General features: G+C 42.0%; 1 protein-coding gene across 2 annotated transcripts; it reads left to right on the top strand.

Annotated features, from left to right (window-relative positions):
• The first annotated feature begins 289 nt into the window (after nt 1-289).
• LOC120825779 (E3 ubiquitin-protein ligase TRIM21) lies at nt 290-9,683 on the top strand. 2 transcript variants are annotated; one of them, XM_040187597.2, is made up of 11 exons: nt 290-516; nt 2,995-3,496; nt 4,617-4,797; nt 4,977-5,072; nt 5,657-5,746; nt 5,839-5,982; nt 7,030-7,177; nt 7,499-7,543; nt 7,649-7,672; nt 7,776-7,951; nt 8,372-9,683. In XM_040187597.2, exons 2-11 carry the CDS (start codon nt 3,012-3,014, stop codon nt 8,738-8,740), a joined length of 1,758 nt encoding a protein of 585 aa, XP_040043531.2. In that variant the 5' UTR covers nt 290-516; nt 2,995-3,011; the 3' UTR covers nt 8,741-9,683. The 2 variants fall into 2 exon arrangements, with proteins under 2 accessions (XP_040043531.2, XP_040043532.2); XM_040187598.2 differs by having other exon boundaries at nt 377-516; nt 8,327-9,683.
• The last annotated feature ends 2,960 nt before the right edge of the window (nt 9,684-12,643 follow it).

Raw genomic sequence — 12,643 nt, 5'->3', positions numbered from 1 at the left:
ACTTGCGCAAAGAATATTGCTGCGTTGGAAATCAACCAAGTGACCTGATGAAATTCATACAATTAGAAAAAAATATTACTTTTAAACGTTGTTACACCGTCCTATAAATACATCTAATGAACTTATTTATCAGCAGGGAGAGAAAGAGGATGTGAGGAAGATTTTGTAAAATCCAATTTATCACTTCCCTTTTATTAAGTCTTCATTTGGCCTGTTTCATATGGAAGGACGTAATGCATCAGCTGGGTCATTTTGTCCAGAGAGTGAAAGAGAGGCGTCCGTGTGCTGCAGAGAGAAGGTTTACATGCGCAGCTGCACCTGTTGAGCAGGTTGGATTGGATCAGCTTGGGTGTGTGTGTGTGTGTGTGTGTGGGGGGGGTGATTGAAGGAAGGAAGTCACAATAAGAGGAATGTGACAACTGGAGAGCAGGTAATGGGTTAAGCTGAGTGGAGCGACAGAGACGGACGGCACTGACAGAGACGCTGACACGTCCTTCAGCCCTCACATCACAGCAGGTAAGACCTCCGAGCTCAGCGCGACCTGGAACCCACCCGCATTCAGCAGCAATCTGCGTCTCACACGTCTGTCTTTCATAGTGTCCTGATAGCATGTCGTCCAGCCAATGGACTAAACAGTCTGTCATGAAAGGTGTTAAAATCTGTTAAAAGGCTCCAGCTAACCACCGTGTTTATTCTCTTCAACTAAGAGCCCTTTCTGGTGTTAGATCATTGTTGTGCTGTTAAACGGAGGTGATTAGGAGCTTGTGTTTTGGTGGATACTGCCTCTTGTTCCCACAGAGGCTCTTCACAATGTAATGTAATGCAAACAGCCCGTGAGACAATCCAGGCTTGTTGTCGTAGCATCAGGAGCCTGTTCAACCATCTAGCTTTTCTAGCAGAACTCAACTCATGACTGACGTAATGACACAACAATGCAGCTGTTGACAGGCGACGCAGAGCAGCGTCGGAAAATCCCAAATAGCACCTGATTCATAAAAGAAAAAATAAGCAAGCAAAAAAGTAACAAGTCGTGGTGCAGCACCTCACATCTCTGCTCACATTCACATTCACTGAGGAAAATCACACGGGAGCGGTGAAAACAACTCAACATGAAGATTTAGAATGACAGCTGCAATAGGCTGAACCCCCTCTGTATGTGTGTGCTGGGTGCTTATTTAAATTTGAGCCTTTTAAGGTCCGACCTCACCTGATAATCCGACTTTCCTTACTTACCTCGGTTTGTGGTGGGAAAAGCGTTGATGCTTCTGATGCAGTGATGTTATCATGAAAGCTTGGGTGGAAAATGTGATTTGATAGTTTTTGTATAGTACAACTTATACAGCCGCACTGATCTCATTTACACGCGTGACCATGTGACACGCTGACATGATTGTAGCCATGTAGGAACCTGGAATTTAGCAATTCAACTTCTTACCAAGCGACTCGGGGCAGATTGTGCAGCTGACACCAACAAATAACACGTGTTCCAGAAAGCATTAAAGCTCCCAGATGTTTGCAAAGAGCAGTAGAACGTAAGAAAAATAGTGATTGATCTTCTTTTAAGTGATCTTAAAAGAAGACATGGAGCTAGATTTAGATAAGGGCCCTTCAGCCAATCACAGTCAAGTATTCTCTCTTTGACTGATGTTAAGTGTTAACTTAATAATGTTGGGAAAATATCTGAAAAACCAAACTGACTTCTGCTCTAAGCAGAGTTTCTTTTGAAGATCATAAGAAGTGCTTACAAGTTAGTAACTAAAGATGTCATTGAAAGGCCAGAGAAGAAGATACATAGTGACATGCACTGTGATTTTATTCAGGCAACGATAAAGCACAGTAACTGTTGCTACTGGAGATTTAAAATAGCACGTGTTTGTAGTTTAGATCGTTTTAAAGATAAATTATGTTCCTATAACAGGTGGTAACTCATTTAATGGTATTAAACAGGAGGAAATAGAACAGTTGTGTGTGTGTTCATGGTGCAAAATGTCAGCCAATGCAACACTGATGAGTTGTTAATGACAACAGACGGACCTTCACAGATATATTCAGTGTTGGTTTTGGTGTGTTGTCGCCAATGAGAAAAACAGATTATCACCACGTGTATCTGGAGGCTATTATTTAAAACAAAGAGAAAGTTTGGAGGATCTGCGGCTGTTTGTTGGAAACTTTTGACCTCAGAGTCAGCAGGTGGAGTCTCGCTGTTCCAACCAAACCTGATTTCCCTGATCTTACGGTATGTTGAAGAGGAGGCGTGGGCTCGTTCACACGGACTGACGTTTGACTTGAGTACAATGCTCCTGCATGTGTCTCACTTCTCTCTAATGACTGAAGCATTCGGTCACAAGTAACAGTGTTTTTTTGGACATTAAATCCAAATTAAGGATTGGGATTTAAGTTTGGAGGTCAAACACAGCAGCGCGTATCTCAGCGTTCTGTGTAATGACGTCTCCGAGCAGTAAAAAGGCTGAGTTTTATACACATGTGTGGGATATTCTCAGTGCCAGTTATGAGAAGCTGCAAAGCAGGTTGAGATAAGAACCCAGGTGAAGCTGAGCTACTAATTGACATAAAGTAGAAACGTGGATCCGAGAACTTTCGTACCGAATAAGATATGAACCAAGGCCATGAACAGAAGTCCTTTGTTTTGAAGCATCTATGACATCGAGTCGACCGTCCTCCCTTCTCAGGACACAGCTGCAAACTAACATTTTGTATCATGCTGCTCTTTGCACATCAGGGTCAAATACAGACACTTCAGACACGGGTTTAGCACAAGACAATGTTATAACATATTTTACCATTACATGCATCTCACAGTATATATAGATTAGAATAACTATCAAAGCTGGTATTGACCATGGTTTAATTTACCTTCAATGCATCAAGTCTGCAAAAAGCAAAACACAACAATTGGCAGATCAATATTTCATGTCTTCCGCTACAGTTTTGAATATCCTGAATTCTTTCTAATGAGCTCACTATCTGTCACAGCTTAGGATTGGTTGACTATGGCGCTGCCCGCAGCCTTTCTCTCTGAAGACCAGTTCACCTGCTCCATCTGTCTCGACGTGTTCGACAATCCAATCTCAACACCATGTGGCCACAGCTTCTGCCAGGACTGTATCACCTCCTATTGGGACGGAGAAGGAGGCACCAAGGTCTACCAGTGTCCCCTTTGCAAGGAGTCGTTCCACAAGCGTCCGGAGCTCCATATCAACCGAACCTTGAAGGAAATCACTGAACAGTTCAAGCAGCTGTCCACTGCTGCAGTGCCAACGGGTGGAGGAGGAGAGGAGATTCCAAACGCATGTTCCCACCATGATCCTCACCTGGCCCTGTCTCCAACCCAGAGGCCAGCAGAGATGCCGCCGACCATCTTTGCTGAAATGATAACTCGTTTTCAGCACGGGCCTCCTCCCCCCTACCTCAGTGACACTCAACCACAAAGCCCGAATCGCCTGAACCCGCCTCCTCCATACTCACCTCCGCGCAGGTGACGAGCTATATTCCTCTCCTCAGTGAAACGGGTTTGACTAACTTAAGTGGCCACAGAAAAGGGTTTTATTAAAATAGCAATGGTTGTTGAGTCAGTGTAGCATAATTGTGCCACAAATGAACCACACGTATACTTGACCTGATCACTGTTCAGTTTCTGTTCAGCCCAAAGTCAAAATGTACAAATTTGCCTCACAGGATTTTACAACAAACTCTGTCCTGAAACCATCTTATTAGCACAAGAACTAAAGAATTATTAACGTGACTACTAATAATGACAGCAGTGTATGTCAGGCAGGAGCGCAGCAGGGACAACCAGCATCCTATGGAATGCCGTTTTAGTCAAAATTAAATAAATTAATAAATACGTAAATACATGAAATATGCATTTTAAATACATCATGAAATAAATAAAGAGGCAATAAATACATAAATATTAAATACATTTAATTATTTCATGGTACTTTTATTTCATAATGCCACTTTTCATTTCATGGTACTTTTATTTCATAATGCCACTTTTCATTTCCAGAGTCTTTTATTTCATAATGCCACTTTTCATTTCCAGAGACTTCTTTCATAATGCCGTTTTACATTTCACGTTCTTATATGCAAATCAGGGGGCGTGTTTTGTACACGGCTCTGTTGTCTGTTCAGAATGTTAGATGTAGCCACGCCCCCTGGTTTGCATATAAGAACGTGAAATGTAATTATGAAATAAGTCTCTGGAAATGAAAAGGGGCATTATGAAATAAAAGTACCATGAAATGAAAAGTGGCATTATGAAATAAAAGTACCATGAAATAATTAAATGTATTTAATATTTATGTATTTATTGCCTCATTTATTTATTTCATGATGTATTTCATGTATTTACGTATTTATTCATTTATTTAATTTTGACTAAAACTGCATTCCATAGCGTCCAGATGTTTGGTTGAAAGGGTCACGTGAGTGTAGCAGAGAAATGGACAGACTGAAAAACTGAAAAGTTGAATAATGAATCTGTGTTAATGACAGCATTGTGCTTCAGGACGCTACAAATCATGCGTGAAATTCCGGTCGGACTTTGGCTGAGACACGGGGTGAAGTTACCTTTGTCTGCTATGGGGATACAGGTACACTGTGAGCGGTGCATGTGACTCTTCCGCCGATCCACCGCCGTGTTCCATCCACGCGAGAAGTCTTGAGTTCTTCTGTCATACCGACAACACCTGCGTGTGCCGCCAGTGTGTGGAGGCAGGAGAGCACCAAGGACACCACGTCAGCCCTGCCAGGAGAGAGTGGCGCATCAAGAAGGTACCGCTGTCGGTTAGGGAGCGTCGCATTTTTACATTAATTGCATTATGAGAGTCTCAAATGCCAAAACAGTTTGCAGCCATTGAAGCGTTGTGTCAGCGTCGGTTTATGTGACGTAGAACAAGGCTGCTTATTAACGGCAGACTCCTGAGCGACGATGTGCTTGACCTCTTCTCCAGTCCCAGTTAGGTAACACAGTGCTGGAGCTGAAAGATCTCATCTGCGTGAGAGAGAAGAAGGTGGTGGACATACAGAAGTCTTTACTAGAAATACAGGTGAGTCCAACTGGCACAAGACTGTCCATCCTGACTGGACGAGATCACTCATTCAGATCAGATGGGTTTTGGACAACATGAAGTTTAAGTCCAGATTCCGGTTGGAGGATAAGAGATGCACAGGCGGCCTGATCAGACCGGCATGATGCATTACATACAGCTTTGTGTTTTTATTGAAAAGGCTTTGATTGGCCTCACACAGACACAGCAATCTGAGATTTATTTTACGATAAAACCTTTTATATTCCTATGTTTTAGAGGTGTTGTGCATTTATAGTTGTACAAAATTTATTTTTTTCACCACAGAGAAAGAGCGAAACAACCTGCAATGGAATCATATATGAGACTTAATATGACAATATAGCAAACTGCTATAATCTGATTATATATTATTAGGTATTATAACATATTTTGTTTTCCAATAGCAAAATGTTAAATGATTGGAATGAATATTGTCAGATTGGGAACAACATATCTGCACCTGTATGCTCACCCCTCATCAGGGGCTTCCAGTCCACATCCTCCCCCCCGATGTGACACGTCTTTAAACAGCTCCAATCAATTCGTGTTCATTGTTAATTCAGGCTGCTGCTGAGAGGGACACAGATGGAGCTATGTGTGTGTTCACCGAGCTTATCACCAGTTTGGAGTGGTGCCAAACGGAAGTCCTGAAGGTGAATCTGTTTTCACTGAAGTAAAAGTCCTGTGCTGAGGAGGAGATTGGTGAAGTATCTGAACTCCGCTGCGTGGCCTCCTTTACCCCCAGGCGGTGGAGATGAACCGGCGTGCGGCTGAGCACAGAGCTCAGGGCCTGCTGAGGGAGCTAAAGGAGGAGATCGCTGAGCTGAAGAGGAGGAGCTCATCACTGAGCCAGCTGGCTCTGTCAGAAGACTACATAATGGGCCTCCGGGTACCGATGAAACACAACACAACAAACATTCGCTGGTGTCCACTATTTTGTCGTTAAATCCCCAAACTTCCCGACACCAATGATTAGGAATTAGTGTGACGCTACCTACCGAACCTCAGGAGAAATTAACATCCTCTGTAGTTGGTGCCTCCCCACAAGCCCCTGCTGCTTATTTATTACCAGGTTGGCAAGAATATAAAACAAACATTTCAAAACAGTTGGCTAGATTCATTTAATATGCTATTTCTTGTGTATATTGTGGATTTTATACTCTGTTATTATGTACATACAAATGTTGCTGTAGCAAGATAATTTCCACTTGGGAGATTTGAACTGTCTATCAATCAATCCAACAACAAGACGGTCACGATGCTTGAAAAGCTTTTCCACAGCATAATGGCAGCTATGCTTTGAAGGACAGTTCCTTATTGTGTTTACCAGTCCAACCGGCCTACGCACACGCTGTTCTGTTAATAGGCTCTGGGAAGTGGTTAGACCTCCATATCAAAGTTACAAGCATCAAGCCCACTGGAAGTTATTTATGTAGCACAATGTCTGTAGCATCAAGTGTAAGAACATTGACTTTTGGTTTCAGACACAAACAGGAGGTGCTTTGACCCATGAGCCATGCTTCTTATTCCCTCTTAAGGGACTTTCCTTCCTCTTATACCCATTATTACACCAAGGAACTTTCTACATAACTTACTCTGACAATATCCATGGTCTGCAGAAATATGACATTTCTTGGAATTAGGCAGAAGAAATATTTCTGTTTTTTAATAATTGTTTTGTACTTTTGTATACACCTTCCACATTGTTATCTTCCTGAAATAGGGACTCTGAGAACGCGGTATCCTCAGCTGTGTGCTTTAAATTAGGCTGCTTTAAGTTTGCCAAAACCTGCATGGTTCACTTTCAGTTTTCAACATGTGGAGCCAGCGGTGTGTGTCACACTGTTTCCATGCAGGACTCACCAATGATCCACCAACAGAGGATGTTTGTCTGTAGGCCAGCTGAAGCCACATGGGACATTTCTTCTCTCTGCAGAAATTCCCTGCCCTCTCCAGCCCTCCACAGGCTAAGGACTGGTCCAGTGTGTGTGTGCAATCTGAGCTGACCACAGGGGTCATTCTCAGTACTGTCAATCAAATGATGGAGCGCTTTAGAGAAGAGATGCAGAAACTACCCAAAGCGTGTAAGTCTTCATTCAGACCTGAAGTAAGGATGTTGATTTAAGGGAAACATTCTACAATCTAAAAACTAACTCATTTACAGAAATGTTTTTATTGATGTGCAGTGTCTTGTATCAAATATATAATTTGATCCTTCAATTTGTACAGCTAAGCTTGGAACCAAATGTACCAACTGTACCACAGCAGTACCTTCATCTTTGTTACTCAAAAGGGAAAAAACAATCGAAGTATTTTTTGTTTTAGTATTCTGTGTTTTCATTCAAGGCAGAACTGAACAAGATCCAAACAGCAATATAAAACAACATGTTTTCTTCCCTAAACAGGCCAGCATGCCTTATTGGACCCGTCTGTACCCAGGTCCGACCCAAGTAAGACTCTGATGAGATATTGAACTTTCTTTCCTGGTCCATCCCAACCAAATTGAAAAGTGTCAAAATAAATACTAAAGCAAATATATCGTCTTTTCTTTGCAGAGAGGAGGGTTCAAGACTATGCAGGTCAGGGTTCAGAAATCCGCTTGCATGTCATTTGAACACGGTGGACATATGTCACGTTATTGGCACTTAAATCACCAACCAACACTCTCTCTCAACCCGCCAGCCAACATCACTTTGGACGCCAGCACAGCACACCAACGTCTCATCATCTCACCAGACGGAAAGCAGGTGCACTGTGGAGAACGCAATCAGCCAGTACCCAACAACCCCGAGCGCTTTGACCGGGTGGTGTGTGTGCTTGCCAAACAGGGCTTCAACTCGGGACGCCATTACTGGGAGGTAGGTGGGACCAGGGTGAAGCTGTTAACAGTAGTCGGGCATCATAGGACCCATGTGCGGCGACCTCACCAGCCAAAAGCTCAATTCAGATGTGGCAGAGATGTACCATGACAAGTAGCATAGCAAAAAGTTCAGCTTAATCAGTAAATTACCAGGAATGAGTTGACATGAGCAAGATGCCCAATGACAGTCAGCACTGATCGGCGCGTCTGCCAATTGACTTAACCAGCGATTCGCCACTTTGCAATCTCTATGCTAATGGCGTCTATTAGTAGATTCTATCCGATCCACTTCATATTTATAGTGGATGTATTCCTTAGGGACCCTGTGTAGAGTTTTGGCTAATTTGATGCAATTTCTCAATTTTGTAAAAAGGGTCTGCACTCAAGCTGTAAGCTGTACCTCACTGCCCACTTCTAGGTGGAGGTAGGGGAAAAGACTGATTGGGACCTGGGAGTAGCAAGTCACTCCGTGAATCGAAAAGGCAAAATCACCGCAAGCCCCGCCCATGGCTATTGGTTCCTCAGCCTGCGGGATCAGACCGAGTACGTCTTCCGATCAGAACCCGCAACCAGCTTGACAGTCGGCCTGAGACCTTCCAGGATTGGAATCTATGTGGACTACGAAATGGGACTGGTGTCCTTCTACAACGTAAAAGACAGAGTGCTCATCTACACTTTCTCAGATCATTTTTCTGACACCCTGCATGCGTTCTTCAGTCCCTGTACCAATAAATCAGGACGGAATGAGGCTCCACTGACCATTTGTCCTGTTGCAAAGACGGAATGAAATGAGAGGAAGTCTTTATTAACCTTGTTTGTTGGAAGAAGACTGAGATGCAGTTGTGGTAACATCCCTACCCATCGCAAAAGAGCAGACGTTCCCAACCTTACTCGTCCCGGTGAATCAGAATATTTGAGCTCTGTTACAAGTGTGTTACAAGAGTTATTCAAATCAAATCTTCCACATTTGATTTGCCTGCTACAAAGTGGGCGTGCTTAGATTTGTGGCCCCACCCACACCCTCTTTGTCTCTAAAATGCAGATTGATCGATAAATGGAGATCCTGATATTGGCTTACATAAGTACACGTTATATTTAGTTCTACAGGAAGAAAAGACTTGATTTGAAAAGAAGAAAAAATATTATTTCTTTGCCTATATTTTATAGGTGCACAATATGATGGGGACGGTGATCTAAAAGGCTTAATTTCATCTCAACTTAATGAACCCATTTTCTGTCATTGATCATTTGAGTAAGTTACATCTTTTGTGGATATGTCGTGTTATATTTAATATAACAATAGTGTAGAGAAACAAAGATAACCGTTACATTTAATGCTTTGCAAGCAGATCATGTTCTTCAAAATCAGTTATCCTGTCACTTTTAGTAACGTTTAATAATCCTCTGACTGTGTTTTTGTCTTTTTTTTTACCCAATAGAGGTTGTGTTCACATCACTCTTTGTCAGAAATAATTATCCAATCGTCAAAAATACAAACTAAATACCTCAGGAAAACAGCTTACACCCCCTCAAATCAAGATCTCCAGCAAACACTTTGTTTGTAGGGATGGTTCAGGATTTTTCAGATAGTCATTAAGAATATTGTAGCTACCGGTTATTCAGATTTTGTATAATAACATCCGGGCCGATGCAATATTTGTTTACAACACTGTTGTGTTCTAACATGGATATTAATAAAGTAAATTATGCACGATGGGCAAGTTAAGACATTATTGTTCCGTTATTGGATTCATTAATCAACCAACCATTATTTTATTGCGCTTTGGCGCAGTTTTTAAAAATGATTATTATTTTGAAAGTCCGTAGGGAGGAAGGCCAAAGACTGCTGCAGCGGGGGACAGAGAAATGGAGAAAGGTAGTGAACAACTTTGCTGATGGACGACGGAGTGGATTAAGTTATTAATACTAAGTTAAGTTAACTTGCATCACTGAGAGTGTTTTTTTCCTTCGTTATTTGGGATACTCAAAAGGAAATCCAATAAAAACACGGATTTTAATTTGAATCAGGTCAGAAATGGTTAAAATTTTAATTGTGATGAATCGCATGATATTTTTGCAATTCATCACAAAACTGAACAATCAATTTGAAGGTAGTGTTAATGCACTTTTATTTATGCAAACAGTAAACAAACACAGCGCTTTTTAACAGCAGTATCTTTAACTGTTATTTATAACTTTGGACCCATCATCCATTTAAAATGAAAATATTCACTTCAGACTTGGAGGTTCATGTGAGCTTGAAGAGCAGACTTAGGGCCTCCAATGCTTTCATTGGTTGAGAAGTACGATGACGCTTATTAATATCGCACTCTCGCTGCGACCCATAGTGTGCCTGTATGTTTATTCAGAGTCAAGAATCAAGTATCTTTTTTTACCCACGTGAATCGATTTATGTGCTATCACAATAATAACGCCTTAAAGTGGCCAGCCCTAATCGTAATTTGATTCCTCTTAATTAATTAGATTAACAAGAAATATTATAATGGTTACTGTGGAAAGGGAATACTGCTATTAAAAAGCACATTAAAGTTTCTTTTTGAATTCTGCGCATTATAATACAAATAATCACATGAGAATGAGATAAATTGCAATAAAAATGTGAATCCTTGTCTAGAATTAATTTTTACCTATATGACATGAGAAACATATTCCATAAGAAGCATCAGCAGATAATAAAGACCTACAGTATGTGTGTACTAAACAAAAATAGAAAAGGATACACAGTACACGTAAGAGTACACTTTATTGACATGGTGGAGACAGACAGGCGGTTCAGTGATGAGCACAAGAACAGAAGCACACGCACACAATCAGAGCACCCCAGTGCAGAATCCACAAGGGTTAAACCAACAGCAATGTCACCCAACACGTGTCTCTAGAAGCATCACAGCGTCTTTCTAACACTTTGAGAAACAAGCGAGCGGTGTTACTTTGAAGCCTGTTAGCATAAGCTAACGGCTAACAGCTAACATGTAGCACATGTCAAGTCAAGTCATTTTATTTTGTATAGCCCAGAATCGCAAATTACAAATTTGCCTCAGAGGGCTTTACAGTCTGTACACATACGACATCCTCTGCCCCGAAACCCACCATCGGCACAGGAAAAACTCCCCAAAAAATGAAAAAAACCCTTACAAGAGGGAAAAAAAGGGAAGAAACCTTAGGGAGAACGTCAGAGGAGGGATCCCACTCCCGGGATGGACAGACTACAATGGATGCCATGTGTACAGAATGAACAATGTATAATACATGCAATTCCTATGACAGAAATGATTCAAGTAATTGTGAGTAGTAAGCCAGGCGCACAGCAGGACCACTGCAGAGGCAACCACCATCAGATAGAACCACCATCCACAGAATCCTGTGGGGAGGGAGAGCACAGAGATTTTAGGAGAGGGTAATGTCGGTTTATGAGTAAAGTAATATTATTAATATCTAAAATAATGATGATGATGATGATGATGATGGCAGCAGCAGGCGTCAGCATGGCCACGGTAGGTGTCAGGACCAGGGTCCCGAAGGAACCACGATCTATGGACCTGATAGGGGCGAAAGCACAAAAAAAACTCCCGGAAAGAAGCTGAATTAGTCATGTGCATTAATAAAACTTGAATTATGGTAGAACGAGAGCGTGAGAGAGGAGCTCGGTGTGTCCTAAGAATTCCCCCGGCATTCTAAGCCTATAGCAGCTTAACTAAGGGCTGGTCCGGACTAACCTGAGCCAGCCCTAACTATAGGCAGAATCAAAGAGGAACGTTTTAAGTTTTACTTTAAAAGAGCTGACCGAATCTGCCCCCCGGACTGAAAGTGGAACCTGGTTCCACAAAAGAGGAGCTTGATAACTGAAGGCTCTGGCCCCCAGCCTACTTTTTAAAACCATAGGAACAACAAGTAACCCAGCATCTATGGAGCGCAGTTGCCTTGTAGGGCAATACGGTGTTACAAGCTCTTGAAGATACAACGGTGCCTCACCAGCAAGTGCCTTGTAGGTGAGGAGAAGTACCTTAAAATCTATTCTTGATTTAACAGGGAGCCAGTGCAGAGAAGTTAATACAGGAGTGATATGATCCCTTTTCTTAGTTCTTGTTAATACACGTGCTGCAGCATTCTGAATCAGCTGGAGAGGCTTAAGAGATTTATAAGAGCAGCCTGATAACAAAGAATTACAGTAGTCCAGTCTGGAAGTGACAAACGCATGAACTAATTTTTCTGCATCACTTTGAGACAGGAAGTTCCTGATTTTTGATATGTTACGTAGATGGAAATAGGCAGTCCTTGAAGTCTTCTTTATATGCGAGTTGAAGGTCATATCCTGGTCGAAGAGAACTCCCAGATTCCTGACGGTGCTGCTGGGTACCAGAGCAATTCCATCCATAAAAACTGTATCACGCGACAGCTGGCTTCGAAGGCGCTCTGGGCCTATCAGGATAACTTCCGTTTTTTCTGAGTTTAGCATCAGGAAGTTGCCAGTCATCCAAGTTTTGATGTCTCCAAGACATTCTTGGAGTCTAACTAACTGGTCCGTCTCTTCTGGCTTGATCGACAGATACAGTTGAGTATCGTCTGCATAACAATGGAAGTTTATGCGGTGTTTCCTGATAAGATCGCCCAAAGGAAGCATATAGAGGGTACATAAAATCGGTCCAAGTACAGAACCTTGTGGGACTCC

This window comes from Gasterosteus aculeatus, chromosome 9, assembly GCF_964276395.1.
Source record: "Gasterosteus aculeatus chromosome 9, fGasAcu3.hap1.1, whole genome shotgun sequence".
NCBI lineage: Eukaryota > Metazoa > Chordata > Actinopteri > Perciformes > Gasterosteidae > Gasterosteus > Gasterosteus aculeatus.
This window is presented reverse-complemented; position numbering and strand designations above follow the sequence as displayed.